The sequence below is a fragment of the Aptenodytes forsteri genome, unplaced genomic scaffold (genome assembly GCF_000699145.1).
Source record: "Aptenodytes forsteri isolate BGI_AS27 unplaced genomic scaffold, ASM69914v1 Scaffold434, whole genome shotgun sequence".
Lineage (NCBI taxonomy): Eukaryota > Metazoa > Chordata > Aves > Sphenisciformes > Spheniscidae > Aptenodytes > Aptenodytes forsteri.
In genome coordinates, this window is record NW_008795183.1 from 743,791 (window position 1) to 762,584 (window position 18,794).

Consider the following 18,794-nt stretch of genomic DNA (forward strand, 5'->3'; position numbering starts at 1 on the left):
CCCACACCACCACCAGGGGGATGTTTGTTGTGTATTGGCCCCCTCAATACTCCAAATCACTTACTATGAAGCTCTCACAGATAAGGTATTTTCTGTGTCAGAAACAACACTTTGGACTCTTTGAAGAAAGCGCATTTTAAATTATGGCCTGGAAAAAGCAGTGGGGACACAGGATTTTGGATAAAGAGAATTTCGTAAAGGGGACAGGCATGTGGTAATGCAGAACTTGAGTAACAGCAAGCAGAGGGAGAAGAGAACCAGAGTCACAGCACCCGTTGCAGCATAGAGTATGTCTAGAAGACTGACACAGTTGTGGATTTCTGTCAGATTTATAATTTTGCTACTAACGTTGCAGGTTTTCCAACTCTTGCAGCTGTTGATGTGCACAGTGACTTTGAACCCCCTGGGCTTATTGGCAGATTAAATTAACGTTAATTTATATGGTCAGGGAGTCCCATGCAACCAGAATGCACGGGACTGTCTGCACTTACGCAATCATTTTGCACGTATGCAGTGGCTATGAGCCTGCAAGTCACTAGCTTTTATGGGGCCAACTGATATTCAGAAAGCTGCTTTTCTGTAGAATCAGTATTTCATCATCCAAAGCAATAGCGCTGTCAGGTATGGCATCATATATCCAATCCAGATTCTTCATGTGACGCAAGCTGGAGCAACCCCATTGACTTCACTGATACTAAAAATGACTCATTCTAGCAGGGGACCTGGCTGTATTTTTTGCCTTTGCCATGTTTCTCATTAGAAAGGATTTATGTTGCACAGTTAACTTATTGCAGGTGAAGCATTCCCATCTCCCCTGTTTCTCCAACCAAATGCAACTTTGCATTCCTGTCTGGGAATACTGTCGAATGCTCCAAGGTTTGGTGAAATGAAAATGCCTGACAGTGGATAAAACATGAGGGAAATGTACAAAGGAGTATATGGAGCAATGGATTAAAGTGTGTGTGCCTGCTGGAGCTAGTGTTTATCCTTCTTTACACAGCTCGAGAGCTCGTGGGCAGCTGGTGACTGTGAGCCAGCCTGGGGTGTGTCGCTATGGTTCTAGGTTGGATTGCTGTTATGGCTGGAAAAAGAACAACAAGGGCCACTGCGAAGGTAACATTAACACTTTATGCTTGTTTCCTCTCCACGGCTGTGTACTTGGTACTAATAAAGGGATTTCATATACGTCTGCCAGAAGTTACAGAAAGAAACCTTCTGAGGAGTGAAACCTCTTAACTCCGTGAGAGAGTGAATAAAACACGTTTGAAAGACCATCTCCTCAAAAAGCAGAGCTTTGGGTAAATAACACCAAACAATAAAATACATATTGAAAAATTCTTAGGTCCAGAAGGGACCATCTGTTCTAAGCTCCTGCACAGCTCTGGTCAGTGCCTATACTGTTACAGCTGTCAAGTGCCAAAAATGCAGTGTCTTCTAATGCTGCATAGGGACCCCTGAAGTGTTTTTTTAATCAGTTGATATCCTTTATCTTCAGAGTACACAGCCTCTGAGAGCCAGGATGTTTTAACTTTCTAAATACATAAATAAAACCCAAGCAATAGGTGCACCTGACTTGAGCTTAGGTAGCCGGCCAGCATTCTTGTCTGTGGACCATTGGCTTAATGAAGAGTCGATGACTTAAGAAATTTCAAATTTGTTAAAGGTCTTCAGATCCCAAGGAGAAGGTGATGTGGAATCTCTCTCTAGCTGTACTTGGCAAAACACAACAAAGTCATAAAATACATGTTTTAGGAATCTTCCTCAGATGTTGCACCTGTTGTCCCAGAGAGTTTGACATTGTATATCTGGTGAATTTGAATAGAGGCTTAGGGTTATTCATTGCTGAAAATCAACAGACTGATGTCTAAAAGGGAAAGATGCAAAAAGTCTCTGCTCTGTATATACAGCGTGACAATTTAAAAAAGGAAAAACTGATTAATACCTCTATTAATATTTATGCATTGCTTAATAGCACCTTAGTTTTGATGCAAATGAATACCTCAAGGGACAACTGGCAAATGTAACTTCAATCAGCCAGTGGAGTAAATTGTCTTGTTGTAAAGTAATAGGGTGCTTTATTAGTAAAATTCATTTTTCATAAACTTTTAAGTTTTTTCTTTGGCAGATTTCTTTAAGCCAACTATAATGTAATTCTGCACTGTAAATCCAGATGCAGTGGTGTTCTCTGCTTCAGTGTTAATACTCAGCTGGTCTCACACTGTGCCACGTTGCGTTCAGGGATAGGGGTAGTGTTGAAATATGCCTTAATCTGCAGAGCTGAACGAATCTTTAAATGTAAAGAAGATACTTGAATTCAGCAGTATGAATTTTAGTTAAGAATTTTACTATATAGTAACTAACACTGACTTTCCTATTTCCTACTGTTTGGATAGCAGCTTAATTACACAAGGTAGTGAGACGTGCATCCTGGTGCATACTCTTTTGCTGTTTTTCCAGAGCTAGTCCTGATTTAAATGCATGTTTGGTTTGCTTTTTCTGAATAACCCTCATGTTGACAATCACATTGACTTTAGGAGCCTTAAGCCTTATAAAAGCCAACATTTAATTTCTGACTAATGACCCAGAAAGCCGAGAGCTAGAAAACTTTTACTTTTTAATGCATCCAGGCTAAGCACAGCCCTCTCGAGTCATTGTAAACCTGATGCAATTTTACATATTGGGGTGTGTGCTAAGGATAGTTGCCCGATTGTTTGATGGATGTGCTCTGGATGTTCCACCATGGGATGGACATGTTCCTTGCTTGTAAGTGTGGAGATCCAAGAGTGGAAAACTGCTGTAGGGTAATGTGCCTCCTGTGGCTGCAGGAGTGCTGTTGCTTCTTTCCTACTCCAGATGCCCAGCGTAGCAAGTCAAGCTGCTGGCTGGCTGCTTCTCACATAGGCTTCTTAAAAATAGGAAAAGGGCAAGAATCGTAAGCATGGCAGAAAAAGCGTGAAGGAGAGAGCTAAAAGGAGCCCCTTCTTTTCCAGGCCTTTACAAACTGGAAAAGCACACACTCGTGTAATCCATGCTAGTGTCACTTTTCTCCAGCAGAAATAAAGTGCTGATCAGTAGCTACCATGCCCAAACTAGAGGGGGAGGTGTGGAGGATGTTGAACTTGTGCAACAAGTTATTAGGCAACTAAACAGGGCAAAAGTTCTCAAATAGAGTATTTCTAACTTTTTCTTTTTCTCTCTCCTTTCTCTGCCTGACTCCCCCAGCTATCTGTGGACATGGCTGCAAGTATGGCGAGTGCATGGGACCAAACAAATGCAAATGTTTCCCTGGATTTACAGGGAAAACCTGTAATCAAGGTTTGTGCACATGGGGATATTACTCCAGAAAGCGGACTGTTGATGTTCTGTCTCCTTATCTTGTAGTAAGGGTTGTGTCATCTACCAAAATAGTAAAGCAAGATATTTTCTTGTTTACATAGAAGAGCTTAGAGTTTAAGACTCTTGCATGTCCAGCACCCCAGACAAGCTCTAAGCCTCCTTCAGCACACAGATGTTTGAACCTATATCATGTATCTCCCGTGGGCCGATGACAAGGGCAAACTGTCATATTTATAGTCAGAGGATTAAGGCATGGAGAGATTATACAGGAAATTATTAGAAGAGCCAGAAGTCAAATCCAGAACCCATGTTATTTTCTTAACTAGGAACCCATGTTACTTTCTTAACTAACCTTCTCATCAGAAAGACATGCAATTATATGCTAGACATGTAATTTCTCAAGCTTCCTGGGCCAATGCCATCTGTTTGCATATGCTGATTGGTATTTTTGAGAACACAGAATTCGGAGTCTTTAGGATTTCATATTCGGAAACTTTGAATGCACCACTTTCCCTCCATAAACTTGCAGTTAGACATTGAAATATTTCAGCTAACACACTGGTGACAACTCAGCTTTTTTTTCCCGTTCCAATATATGAGACCCCTGTGTTGGATCAGATGAAAGGAGCAGGTCACTGTGCATGGAGAGGTGCCACCCTATTGCAGTGCAAATGAGTGAACTGCAGGTGTGTGAGGGAAGCAGGACATAAAGGCCACACGAATGGATGGGTCTATCCTTGCTACCTTCCAAAGCACTTGCAGCCTTTGCTTGAAAACATTGCATTGACATACTAAACACACTCACATTTTTCAGAGGCGAAACAACCCATTTATTACACAATATCTTTCAAACAATATGCTATAAAGCTATACTGTTAAGTATTTTATAAAACTCCATCTTTTGCACTTTTGATGTTGCTTGCAGGGAAATAAGTCAATTCCTTAGTACCACTAGAGAGGAAAGTGAAACAGCAGCTGTGGTTGTGTGTAACAGATATGTAGGTATCACTTACAACTTCAGCCTCTAAACCCAGAAGTTTAACCTCAAAAATGATTTGGCAGCTTAAATGTTGCCAAAAGGCAACAGAGAAGCCCCCAGCTTTTAGGTGTTTTCTGTGCAGTAACTCCAGCTGGATTTGATATGCCCTCCGTAAGCAAGCAGATCAGTTCTGCGCACTTGTAGTAGATTCAGAGTCTGAGGCTTGGTGGAAGCACCAAGCACAGACCTACATGTGCAAGTTGCCTGTTAGCTCCCTGGGCTGTTCTACCTTCTGAAGCATGGCCAGGAATTTTTTAGTAAAGTGGTGGCTGGCACAGGCCAGAAACGTCCCGGAGCTATTTCAATAGTGTAGCCATATAGGTGGTCATGTTCCAGCAGCCAGGAATGCTCAGAGCCACTTTTAATTTACAGGAAGATGTAGCCTTGGTCTGTCCTTACAGCAGAATGCCCTGCTGAGCAAGCTTAACATGAGCTAACTAAAATAACAGAGATAAGGGGACTGTATTAGTCTGCCACTGAGTCTGAGCTAAATTAGCCTTATCTCCATAGGTCCTCTTTTAGAGCTGTGTATGCTATCTGTGCATTACTGTGCATTGTACAAGATAGGTGCAGCTAAGCACTTTTGAAAATGTATGGTCTAAGTGGAATAACTTTTGTTCCCCTCTAGTTTCTTTGTTATGAGAGTCTTGGTTATTTAGTGGAGCCACAGTAGCACAAAAATCCAGTGCGATTTGCAAGCTGATAGGTTTTCCTCTTTCAAACAGACCCTCTAAATAATAGAATGCAACCCTCTCTCTCTTCCCTGGACTGAGCTGTAACAAACACTTCTGCACATGTATAACCACCACAAAGTTTGTTTTGAATGGTCTGGAGATTTTTCTGTGGTCTGCAAGGCACATAGATATGAGAACAGATGCTTCTCCCATTAGAAGTGGAGCTGCACAAGCTCGGTGCTTGGAGAGCTGCATCTTTATTGAAATTATATTATTGGTAATAAGTGCCATTAAACACATGTTGAATGGGCTGAGTATGACGGCGCACTCTGTTAATGACTTCTGTCTGTTTACTAATGAGGTTTCAAAATACAAGTGGGAGAGGTGTCAGTTCACAGAAGTCACAAGCACAGATGTTGTCCCCTTATCATAGGACCAATACCATTGTCAGCACTGCTCTGCCTATACCACACAAATTAAACTTTTTAGGACTCTATTTTTCTCCCTGTGAAGGATAGCTATTGGGAATTTGAAATTAATTTAGTTTTTGCAAAGCATTCTAAATCCTGGATTTTGACAAGGATTTAGGATGCTTTTATTCTCAGGATTTTGAGATTTTTGAGATTTGTCCTTTAATTCTTAAAGTCACATAATTCTTATTAATATATTGTATTTAATTTCTGCTACTGATAACCTTGGTGCCAATGTGTAGCTCAGAAGAAAAAAACCAGACCAAAATCTTTGTTTCACTTTATCTCAAGCTGATTTGCTGTTCTTAGTCTCATGGTTTTGCCTTTCTAGTACAGAGGTCAACTGGAGGGCTAAAATCTCCAGCTCGAATCAGAGAAATCCAGAAAAATAACTCCCAGAAAAGAGACTAACTGCAATTCTCTCCCCACCCCTCCACCTCTTCCTAACAAGCTGCCAGATGTGGCCAGAGTTTGCGTTAGTTTTTCAGGTGTAGAGGTCTGTGTATGTTAGTTTTGCTAGCAGTCTTTCAGCCAGATGGTCTGCTAAACTCTCATCTTGCAAGGGGCTGGCTCATTTTCAATCCAGGCAATTTTACTGTGGGGAATTCAAGGCATTAGGCAATATTATCCACCTATATATATGAATACATATATAAATCCAGCACTCACTTCATTCCAATGACTTCTACAGATCTGAACGAATGTGGACTGAAACCACGTCCCTGTGAACACAGATGTATGAATACACATGGCAGCTACAAGTGCTATTGTCTCAACGGCTACATGCTCATGCCAGATGGCACATGTGCAAGTAAGTAATAGAGCTGATAGGACAGGCACACCAAAATCATCTAATCACATTTGATCCCAGCAGATTTTCTTCTTGTGATGAATGGATTTAGCTTATTCAGGATAGGGTCTTTGCCTGAGCTCTCTGGTACTGTCAGCAGCTGAAAGAGGCTTTCTATTTGGCAGTATCTGGATAAAGTAAACTAGGTCATACTTGTGTGTTGGTGTTCAGAGGAATTTTTGTCCTGCTAGAAGTAAAAATCTTTGATAGCGTTACTTCAGATGAAGGACAGCTGGCATAACCTTGGTGTATAGTCCTGCCAGTTCATCTGTTGAATAAGGATGAATGAATCTATCGAAGCAAAGCACCAATATAGACTACTTTTTACTGTGCTGAATTTCATGCCATTACTCCTTGCTTTACCTTTGTGTGTTCCCTGACTCATTTATTGTCTCTGAGTGTTGATATGCTTCCCACACTTGCCGCCAGCTTCTTGCAAACATTTGTTCACGGAGCTAAGGCTTATCTAAACTGTATTTCTACCTATTTTCTTTGTCTTTAAGCCAGCAATGTAGTGGGAAGTATTCTGCTTTCTTAGCCAACCTGATTTTTCAGACCTGAGGAAGCTTCTTATTTTTCAGTGACACTGTTTTGTTTGTAGAAAATACTTTTTTTCCTTCACCTGAGCTGTTCCATACAGGTATTTTGGCTTTGAATTTCACAAAACCGTAGGTAACATGGTGACTACCCTTTCTGGAGTCCACGGGACTGAAACAGATGCATTAGTTGGACAAGGAAGCTAGTTGGTGTCAGCAGTGGAACAATCTGCTTGAGAGGTCTCTCCTAAAGCAATGGACCTAGCTGTATGGGGTGCAGCACAATCCTTCACATGGATATGACAGAGAACCATAAACTCGGAAAGGCTTTGATCTTGGAGACAACCATTCACCAGGCAGGGTGTCCATCTGGCGAGTTTGCTGTCAGTTTTGGGATAACTGGAAAAATACCCAGCCTTAGCAAACACGTGCAGGAGTGCAGGGTCTGCAGCTCTAGGGCAGGCAGAAAAGCCAGACCTCCTACTCTCTCTCTTGTGGTAGGGAGACCGAAATTGCTGCGAAAGGTGCCTGGGGCCAGAGCTTTTGGAGCATTTCCCTTCCCTGCAGCGCAGCTCAGGGTTGTGCCTCTGTGTTACTAATCATGGTGGGTATCACCGGCAGACAACAGCTGCAGGGCCCTGAGATCCCTGAGAAATGGATATGTATTCCTTCTGTTTCTTCCAAGTTAATTTGTGTATCTGCTGACATCGTACACCGAGCAGTTTTCAGTAAGGCCACTGTCTTACAGACAGCTGAAGTTGGCAGAAGCCAGAACTACAGTCAAAAGAAACTATCTTTTGAGCCCAGCAGCAGCTTTGTCCCATCCATCCCTCGCTCCTGCTCCTCTGAGCACAAACGCTTGCTGCAGCCACACTTCTGAACCAAGGCAGAAAACTAAATCCAGGTTGTTACTAACCATTTCTGCTGGATTAGCTTTAAGCCAGCCTTAGTTCAGGACTGGTTTCCTGATTTAAGAAGCTCTGCATTTGTACCAAATTTGTACCAAATGCGCAGTTGCGCCATCTCTTGCTTAAGCCAGCACAAAACGCTGAATTGCTCAGCAGCAGTAGTGGCCAGTGTCGAGTATATATGAAAAAATTGCCTGAGCAGCTGTGACCCCTGGAGCTTGCATTTCACTTTGGCACACGGAAACATTATTTCTCAGTGGAACCCCGACAAACACTGACACAGAATGAAACCAAACTTCAGGGGGAAAACCAGGTTTCCCACAGAAGGGAAGTTTTCATTCTTCACAGCTCTAGTGAAGAAGGCAAAAAAATGTTCATCCAGCTTGTGCTTCATTAACCCAACCCATCTGCCACCTTCCAGTTCCGAAGAGTCTTTATTTTCTTAAGCAGAAACTATGATTATGAAATGAAGTAGTAAACTCTTTACTCAAGTAGACATTATTCTTGGTTAAGTCTACTAGCCTCCCACTTCACTTGATGCTAATTTAAGCTTGTGCTCAGATAAAATGCCAGGTTATTTAACCAACTCTAGAGTACTCATCATTTTATTCAGGCAAACATTTTGAGCATAATGTTGCTCCTTTTGAATCAAATTCTCCATGATGTAAGTCTCCTTAGCAAGATGAAGTCCACCTAGTCTGAGCAGTCAGGCTTATCTGCAACCACGCCAAGGGACTGTGGAGGTGGAAGAAGGGTATCAGAAAAAATGTGGCTTTGGGCCACAGAGAACCATTGCTTAAAATAGATAATAGGTTAGTATCTAACACAAAAACACCTAAAGTCTGCAGGAATTACTATACTAGAGCTGATTAGCTGTTCCTCTAAGCCAGTATTATGTCTAACCAAAGCCAGGAATAGGACCTTCAAACAAAAGAGAAAAAAAAATGGACAATTACCAATTAGAGAAGAATAACGTTTAGTAAGTTTCTTCATTACCACTTAGGAAGTAGACAATGTGCTAAAGTATTATGATTTACAGTCCATCTTTTTTTAACTCTTACCTCCTGTATGTTCTCATTCATACGCAAGTAAAACGCATTTGCAAATACAGTGAATTCTTGGCCTTAAATATTTATTACTTGGCCACAAAGTCTAAACAAATCAGTCTAAGAAAAATAATTTTATCACAGATTAAACAGATTAATTTTAATGGCACACAGAACTAATATGCATATTTTATATTCACATCGAATAATATGGCTGTAGTTATATAAGCACCTGCACACATCATTGTCTTTTCTACACACTCTATTATACACCGTTCTGAAAGTGCTAGTACCTCTGACAATAAACACATTGCATTTTAAAATAAAATTCATATAATTTTCTACCTAAGTGGTGAGCTACTTTCAAGTTCTTGCAGTCAGTTTCTGTCTCAAATAAATTGACAACTGTTCCAGGCTTTCCACTTACTAAGAACCTATATACAGTGCTGGTTCCCTGAACGCAACTAGAGTGAAGTAGCCAGAAATACTTTCTTTGCACACACCTCAGTCTCTTCCAGTAAACACTTCCAAATACTACTTCTCTCCCTGGCATCATAACGCTAACGCTTCCCGGGTACCTTCAGGATTTTAGAAATATCTCCCTACGTATTTAATACATTTCTCCTACTTTTCTAGCCTCTCATAGGTCTCTCAGACAAGATCTACACCCCTGTGTTTCTCTTTAGAGGCTAATCAAAGTCATCTCCAATATTTCACACTCCTAACAAACCTATGGCAGCCAGAACTTGTGTTCTGGTTAGCGCCTCGTTAGATTCAAGTATCTGTTCCATGAAGGGTCAAACTGAAGGGCAGTTTTTAAGTCCATCAGGCTAAATATTTTTTTAAAATCAAATTCTATACTAGAAGAACGTTTAATGACAAGCAATAAATACAACTCACTACTGAATAACAGTTTTCTGTATGGTAAAACTATTGCAATGGAAAATATAAAAAAACATTTTTTCTACTTTGAGCAGTCCTCTCTCTGAATCTAAAAGGTAGTAGTAAGAAGTCACAGAAATGGGAGCAGAGAAAAAAGGATGAATAAGGGCAAATAAGGAAAGAACAAAGTGAAGGAGAGGGGGAATTTAAGATCCATCTCACGGACTCCTGAATTGTATTACTAATGTGTTAATGTATAAACATCTTGATTAATGATGAGTGGAATTTTGTTGTTGTGATTAATTTTCTGCATTCATCCAGATCTAACTTAATTTTAAGTGTGTGATCCCAGCCTAGATTTTTGCTCTTTTTGTTATTTTAAATACTGTTTTCAGGTTCTAGGACATGTGCCATGGTGAATTGCCAATATGGATGTGAAGAAGTCAAAGGGGAGATACAGTGCCTTTGTCCATCAGGTGGCCTTCAGTTGGGACCGAATGGAAGGACATGCATTGGTATGGTTAGAGAACTCACTCTCAGCTTCTTTTCTATAGGATCCCGAAAAATTTAAGAGTCTGGGAAAAGGTTAATAAGTAGTTAGCTCTCCTCACTGGCTTGAATAATGCTTCTTGTTACTCGCAGTGTGATGTAAAGCTTGCATGCTTTTTTTAAAAACTGTTCTCATAATGTTGGCCATGTCATTTTTTGGGCGAGTCCTATCCCCAATAAACAATTAAATGTTTTGACATAATTTGGAGTCATCAACAGATTCAGTTTCTCCCTATTGCTCTGAGGTCTACAATGTTTTGCCTGCAGGAAGCTGTCCTACTGATATAATGCATTATAGGATTTGGGGGGGGTGTTTGGGTGGGTTTTTCTTTTATTGTGATAACCCACAATACAAGCTTCCAGATTTTTCTCCAGAAGCCTCAACACCAATTTACCTGGGGGTTTCCTGTGTGATGAAGAAAGCATTACTTACAACACTTGGTACTGTTCTGTGATACCATTTTACATCGTCATCTAACAAAGCAGTGCTACAGCATTGCAATCCAATGCTGAAATGGTACCCGTTTCAATATCGAAGCTAAATGAGCTCCTTTCAAAACCCAATAGGTGTGAAACAAACCCTCCAAAGCAGGGACCGCTCCAACAGCTAGAGAAGAAGGGGCAGTGAAGTGCGTGTCAGGGAGCAGCAGGAGCAGGGCTGTGAGCTGGGAGCCACGTCTGACCCCAGCGTCTGCAGGGCTGTGCCCTGATAAATCAGGTCCAGGGGCTGCCTGGGCATCTTTCTGAAAGCTGGAATGTTCTTGTTGCTGTTCATCACAGACAAACCTGAAAGGCTCTGAAAGTGTTCATTTTTCAGACCAGACGTTCTTTGTTTTAAATTTAAGGGAAATACTGCTTTGTACATACTTTATGCCGTTTCATTTTAAAATAGGACCAGTAGCAGAGCTTCATATGTGAAAAAAACCAAAGAATTTTCAGTTCCAGGTTTCTTCTTTACAATAGCTTTAGCTAATTCTTGAAATGCAAGTTGTCCTTTTGAATCAATAAGTACATTTTCCTGTAAAATGCTAACTTGTAGCATTTGAACATTATCAATTTAAAAAAAAACCATCCAGCAAATGGTTTTTGTTTCCTTCTTTCCTACTTTCCCTCTTTCCCAATCTAGCCTTTCTTTCCTAGTCTCACCTGCCTCTAAATGGGTAACACCCCTCGTCAACCCCAGGGAATTGTATTTTGTGGTTTTTTTAATCTTTATTCCATTCAGACAAGCATAGAAGATTGAAAATTGCGGCTGGGAAATATTTTATTTCCCAGAGCTGCCCAAAACAGAACGGAAGATAGAGAATGGAAATTTCTCCTTGAAGATATTCAAAAGCCTTTTTGACATGGTCCTGGCCAACAGTCTGTAGGTGTCCCTGCTTGAGGTGGTTGGACCAGATGACCTCTAGAGGTCCCTTCCAACCTCAACCATTCTGTGATTCTGAGAAAAAACTTTTTGCAACAAGTGCTATTTACTAAAATGCCTTTAGCAACATACCTAATGACATTGATGACTTCACATATTTTTACATTCTTTCTGTCACAGTGGTGCATGTTCTTCAGATCATAAAAGGCAGCTTGGACATGATACCTTACAGGCAAAGAAGAATAACAGTAGCTAATCCATTTCTGATGCTGCTTACCAATACATACTGGTTGAATGATTTCTACAGCTTAAAGAATGTTTTAGATGTTGAGAGGTTTAACATTCAAACATAAAGAATGAATTTTAGCTGCAATGGCCAAAACAATATTATACTTAACATTTCAAACAAAAGATTAAATAAATGCATCGACCAAAAGACACTGCCGTGTAGAAGGACAGTTACTATATGAATTGTTCTCCTTAACACATGGCTGTAATATCAAGTCACATATGAAGGTTGTATGGCCTGGGACTACTTTATCACTTTTAGGAGCTATCAGATAAACCCATATGGATACTTGGCTCAACATCCAAACTATAAACACTCCGACATGAGAATGCTATTTCTTTCTTTCAAATGAAATTAGTTTGTAATTGGAAATTACCTGCTTTGAGTAATCAGCAAGGCTTTCAGACTACTACCAGTCACAGTTAACATGTTTGAATTGTTTAAGAGCTATTTGAAGGTGAACAATGTAGACATATGTACTTAAATACAATAGACAAGATGAGTGGTTCTCTTAAATCTCTTACTGAATTATTCAGGCAACTCCTTTTATTCTTTTATATTGAATTCATTTGTTTTTACCTTGCCTGCTCAAATGGATTTGGAAGAATGCTGATACATATGACAAGGTAAAATAGACAAAAAGGTATGTCCAGTGGTTGGAAATATCAGACCCCTTCTTTCTGCATGACTTGTGGTATGTCACTGTTTTTCTGTCACCAGTTCTCCATCTATAAAATGAGAGAGAGAGTAACATCCTGCCATATAGCATAACGCTTAATAGATTATAAGATACTCTAATAGTCTGGTATTAGTCACAGAAACACTATAAACAGGTAAACATTTGAAGATCCCTAGCTATTAGTCTTGGCTTAATCCTCCTAAGAAGCTGCATTATTACTGGACCTGCAGAGCAAAACAGCACATTAATGTGTTTCACTTTTCCTCTTCTACATATACATAGGTGAAAGAAAAAAATAACAATCATAGATAAAAAATTTTAATTAAACCTAAACCTGTTGTTTCTAAGAGTACGGTGAGTCTTCAGTGTTCATTGCAGACATAAACTTCATGCTAGGATCAAGTGCAGCAGGCTTGCCCTTTAGCTTGTGACAGACCCTGGTCCTGGCAGAGGCACTGGGAACCTCGAGAGGTCTGGGAATGCCCTGGAGGCTAGGGAACAGAGACCATCATCAGAAATGTGTAGCGTGGGCAGAAAGAAGGATTTTTTGACTATGAGTTTGTTTAAATATTTTTCTGTTGTTGTCCACTTTCCTTTGATCACCTAAGCACTGTAAAAGAATGTAGAAATGATAAAAAGACGAATGTGGGGTCCAGCAGCACTTCACAGCAGTTCTAAGCTGTAAAGGGCAGCAGCATGGCACGATGAATTACGTGCAAAGTCACTGCTATGTGCTAAAATGTGATAGGGAAGGACAAATGCCAAATATCATAATTGGCGCTATTTTAATTTGACATTACAACAAAACAAATCAAATTAGTAACGTTTAATTACAATGGTTGTTGACTAATGTTCTTAGGCTCCTCCCATACAAAGCTGCCTTCTTCTCTCTTCAAAACATCTGTCCCTGTCATCTACCTTGCTTGGCAGACCACTCGCAGTCTGGAAGCTCTCTCCCTGCTGTGTCTTGACTTAGCCCAGCAAGGGGAGGTGCAGAGATTCAGTAGAAAGAGCTGTTGCTGCTCTCAGTTTCCTGCTTCTGGGGCTTTCTCTTAAACTATTCTCTGACATTTCCTTTCTCAGGGAAATAATGGAATTTGTGGAGTTCCTCCTGACCCTGCTCCATGACCTGAGGGCAAATCATTGTCCCCAGTGGGGAGAATCCCCACTACCAGTTACCCTTTCTTTTACCATGCCAGGTCTCAAAATCTTCCATAAAGTTAGTTCCCATTTTGTGGCTCCATTCATATTACTGCATGCAAAAGCCATCCCCAAGTGTGAAATTATAGGACTTTTTTATTAAACAACTTGTGATAGCCAAGACCAAACTATTCCTGTGCAAATCCCAACTAGTTCTTGCTTTCCTGGTTTACTTTCTCATGGATCTGACCAGCATCCCTTCTCCTGCTCTAGATATCGATGAATGCTCCATTGGCAAAGCTGTCTGCTCTTACAACCGCAGATGTGTCAACACATTTGGAAGCTACTACTGCAAGTGCCAGCTTGGTTATGAACTGAAATACATCAGTGGCCATTATGACTGTGTAGGTAAGATTTAGCCCATGAATTTTCCTTCTTCGTTCTTTTTCATTCCCACACTGTGCATCTTTCCTGTCATTGCCTGAAGCACGTTGGCCTAGTCTGGGGATACCACCTCAGAAATGGATAAAAGATGTCACTAAGAATATTCTTGGTGACACTTCAAACTTTTCTCTGGGTTTTCTCTGTGGCTTTATGAAAAACCTCATCGCTGGCACTTGCAAATTAAATTGCCTCATTGTACCAAGTCAAGATGTGCAAGGGCTTCTAGTACGTTAGCAACAGCTGACTTCAAAGAAGTGCTAATTCTGGTACAGGTTTAGTTAAAAAGCCATTTTTTGTCCTCTTGGCTTTCAACCTGTGACGAACAAGCAGTCCCACAATCTTTTTTTTCCTTTTTTTGGGTGTTGTTAATGAAGAATGTGAATCAAGTGCTTTCATGACTGTAAAAACAGTTGTTTGGATGGACAGTACAGAACTTCAAAAAAAAGTATAAAAATAGCAGGTTTTAATTACTTTTAAGGTCTCTCTTACATGCCCAAGTTTCTCCCAAACAAAAACAAATACAGGCAAAAAGTTATCTTAACATGCCCAGGTGTTAAAACAAATGTCAAAACACCTTTACTCCTGTTTCAATCCATTAGCTGAACGGTGGAAGAACAACAACGTGTAAGCGACTGCGGCAGGCACTGCAGCAGTATTGTTCAAGCAGTTGACTACACGAGGGCCTGGAAGGGTTGGAACTACTACAAGAAGTGCATGCAAAAGAGAATTCATGGCTTTTGTTTATATTTGCTTGGTATTGGGAGTTAGGAGTGTGAGGGAGATCATAAGGCAAGTTTTGGAGACTCAGGTTTGCATTTCCTGCTGTATGCAAACCCTGAGAGTCTTAAAGCGGAAAAAATACTTACTTTTTTCATACAATATATGTGCATGGGGGAAAAACTGGAGAGGTCTCAGTAGTCAGGATTTTATCTGCAAACCTGAATCTCACTCTCGGACATACTATATTTTTGAGTCAGTCTTCCTATTACTGTCTCCTAGCTGATTTACATTATGAGAGAACCTGTCAGCTGCTAAAAATGAAGCAATCTAGATAAAATGCAAGTGGTGCAAAAATTTGTGCAACAACTTGGCTCCCTCATGTGGGAGAAATCAGAAACATCTTTGTGATGTAGCAAAATAAGGGAAAAGGAGAACAAAATCAGTTACTCTTGATGCCTGTACATTTTGCTGTCAGTTCAACTTAGTATTTTCTACTGAATTTTTCCTGATTATACTTTTGTCATATAGTATCATATGGATGCTGGAATCTTAGAGGTAGATAGAAGATCTCACCGTCTTGGCATGCTCAGGGTTACTTTCCATTGCATTTCTTATAGAGTGAATGAAAGAATGAGAAAGATTTGGTGAATTGTTTTTTAATTGATGTCACACATTCTCTTGGTGCCTTTTGCTTTTTGTTAATAGAACAGTGTGTACAACCTGTAGTTTGAATCCTGTTCTCAGTCAGAAAATCACTCTATTCACTTTGTATTCACTGGGATGCTCTACATTTTCCATGGATGCACATCCCAGTAGTTGTGCAGTTGGAGCTGATGTTAGTGTGAATTCTTCCGCCTCCGATGGTCTCTGGACTGTCTTGGTCTAACACTAGTGATTACAATACCTGGAAACAGATGGCCAGCACAAACAGGCTGCCACGAAGCTTGGGTTTCAACGCAGTTTTCACTAAAGCATTTATATCTTTCCCTAGATATAAATGAATGCGTGACAAATACACACAGGTGTAACCTCCATGCAGAGTGCCTCAACACCGAAGGATCCTTCAAATGCAAATGTAAACAGGGCTACCGGGGAAATGGATTTGATTGTGCTGGTGAGTACCACTGGGTGTCAGGAATAGTGCTATATTATTTTTCTCCAATAATTGATGGTTATGAGGCGTTTTCTAGGAAAGATTGTGCTGAACTGTGCTGCAATACCAACCAAGGCAAACCTCTCCGTGAAATAATATATTTATTGTATGAGTCATTGCACAGTTGATACAAGTATTATTAGCTCAAATTCATTTTGCCTATGAGTACCCAAGTCTCATAATATCACTAGGAATCGCAAGTAGAACAGAGAAGAGGATTTGACCTGAAGAAACAGAGAAAATAGCTTTAAAAATCTACTGTGTATTTTCCTCAAACCCCCACGGCTAGCCTCTTGGAGGGCTGCACAGTCCTGCCCAGAAGAGTTTCAAGCTACTTTAGCAAAAAGTGAGAGAAGGGAGGAAAGCCGTGACTTCTGTGCTAAACTGTTTACACTTATAATTTTGTCTTTGTTTGTCTATCAAACATTAAAGACTTCCTATAAAGATGTCATTGCCCAGTTCTAACTGAATACGACCCTCCAAGAAGAAAGAAGGAAAAGGCTGCTCTTGTCTTTATATTTAAAATGAACCTTTTTATTTAATTCCTGTATTAAACCTGGCAGAGATTTCTCCTGCAATGTCATTAGAGATGTTTTCCTCAGGAGGACATCTTAGTCCTGCTCAAATTTTTTTAACAAAAATGTTGTGAAAACATTTTAAAAGCTCTTATCTATAGCAGATGAAGTCTACATAATATATAAATCTTTTTTCCTGGGTCTTTTTCAAGTAATCCTTTATCAGATATGTATTATGATTATACTCTATGGTCACAGATGTTCTATGAATCTCTATTATTCATGTTCCTACCCTCATTATAATAGTAACTGAAACCTCCAAAATCGCATCAATATTGACACTTGCTGCATTTGGAATAGCACTTTATCTGTATAATAGTTTATCAACCATTATCTTCTCTGCATTTAATAATAAATATATTCACTCAGTATGAGCACTGGTTTGAAATCAATGGTTCCAACTCCAAAGCCATGTGTACCCTTTGGATGTCAAGTATGAGTTATTTTACAACATTTTATGTTTTTATACTCCAAGAATGTACTTAGTATCTAAAAATCATTAAGATCCCTGACACGGTCAATCCAAAACATCTGATTTCAGTCAGGCTGTTTTATAGATTAAGAACATGACAGTGCTATGCTAAAACTGTATGTATGTATATATCATCATCATCATCATATCATAGAATAGTTTGGGTTGGAAGGGACCTCTAAAGGTCACCTAGTCCAACCCCCCTGCAATGAGCAGGGACATCTTCAACTAGATCAGGTTGCTCAGAGCCCCCTCCAACCTCACCTTGAATGTTTCCAGGGATGGGGCATCCACCACCTTTCTGGGCAACCTCTTCCAGTGCTTCACTACCCTCATAGTGAAGAATTTCTTCCTCATATCTAGTCTAAATCTACCCCCGTTTAGTTTAAAGCCATTCCCCCTGCCCCCTTTAAGTACTGATAGGCTGCAATAAGGTCTCCCTGAAGCCTTCTCTTCCCTAGGCTGAACAACCCCAACTCTCTCAGCCTTTCTTCATAGGAGAGGTGTTCTATCCCCCTGATCATTTTGTGACCCTTCTCTGGACCCGCTCCGACAGGTCTGTGAAATATATATATATATATATGTATATAAAAGACATATCTATGCATATATATGTATGTGTTTGTATGCTGTTTCTCCTACCCTAGACTGCTGGAACTCATAAAAATATATATTTTCCATTCCTCCAGGCTTAAAAGTTTTACTAATTTATTCTTCATTTGAAGTATGGTGTTTTTGTTATAATATCTCTTCTGCATTGTCATGCCTTTGGTGCCGCGTTGAAACACAACTTTAAATGTTACATGCTTTTTTTTTAGTTATGCAAATGTAGCTTTTCAAGCCCAAAATTAGTCTAAAAAATGGGATATTCCAGTGAAAAGTAGAGTGAGTGCTAAACCCAGTGGAGAGTTTTCAACCTATTGTTATAATCTGAAATTATTGTTAGTACCTATAACTCTATAATCTGGGCATGTTAATATATGTTAAACACAAAGCCAAAGCAACTTGATACATTAGTAGGGCTAAAACTATATTTTGGAAAATAAAAAAGCAGAGATTTCTCTGAAGTTAAAATTCTGTTACGTTTCTACTTCCAGTGAAAAATGTTGACTTTTAATGAGAAAAACCTGACTGGTACTGAAAGGATTGATTTGGACACAGATTGCCTCAGCAGAGCTGTTCAGAAGGTTTTTTGTGCTCAAATTCAATGTTATGAGCCAGTTTCCTTGCTAGACCACATCCCTTGTGATTTGTCACTGCAGCTTACTGCAACGGCAGGATGCAATGGGGCTTGACTGAATATCAAAGCAAACTGTCGTGACACATCTTGATATGGTTCTGTTAAAACAAAATGTACCATGGATGAAATGTTAAACAAATACATCTCTGAGCAAAAGGGTCTGGGGTTTTGTTGGGTGTTTTTTTTTTCTTTTTAATGAGAAGATGAACATATTAAAGGAAAATATCTTTTTGACCAAATCTATGTATAAAATATTCTTTCCTCAAGCAGAAACAATTCAACAGGAATGCTTGCTTAAATATGAACAAAGGAAATATTTTAGCTTGTGGAGAGGCTATGACGCATTTTTTAATGTCTAGCCCTGTAAAAAAATCAGTGCTGAAGATAGATGATTTCTATCTTCTCACCGGTTTTTCTATTAAATTG

The 18,794-nt window shown here is 39.8% G+C and overlaps 1 protein-coding gene across 1 annotated transcript in view; it reads left to right on the plus strand.

The window, feature by feature from the left end:
* The window catches only part of EGFL6 (EGF like domain multiple 6), a 120,241-nt gene that overhangs the window by 78,204 nt on the left and 23,243 nt on the right, over positions 1 to 18,794 (plus strand). The window contains exons 6-11 of the mRNA XM_009278548.2: positions 1,001 to 1,113; positions 3,223 to 3,315; positions 6,211 to 6,330; positions 10,137 to 10,256; positions 14,038 to 14,172; positions 15,920 to 16,042. Coding sequence (XP_009276823.1) covers positions 1,001 to 1,113; positions 3,223 to 3,315; positions 6,211 to 6,330; positions 10,137 to 10,256; positions 14,038 to 14,172; positions 15,920 to 16,042 — 704 coding nt within the window. The remainder of the gene's footprint in view (positions 1 to 1,000; positions 1,114 to 3,222; positions 3,316 to 6,210; positions 6,331 to 10,136; positions 10,257 to 14,037; positions 14,173 to 15,919; positions 16,043 to 18,794) is intronic.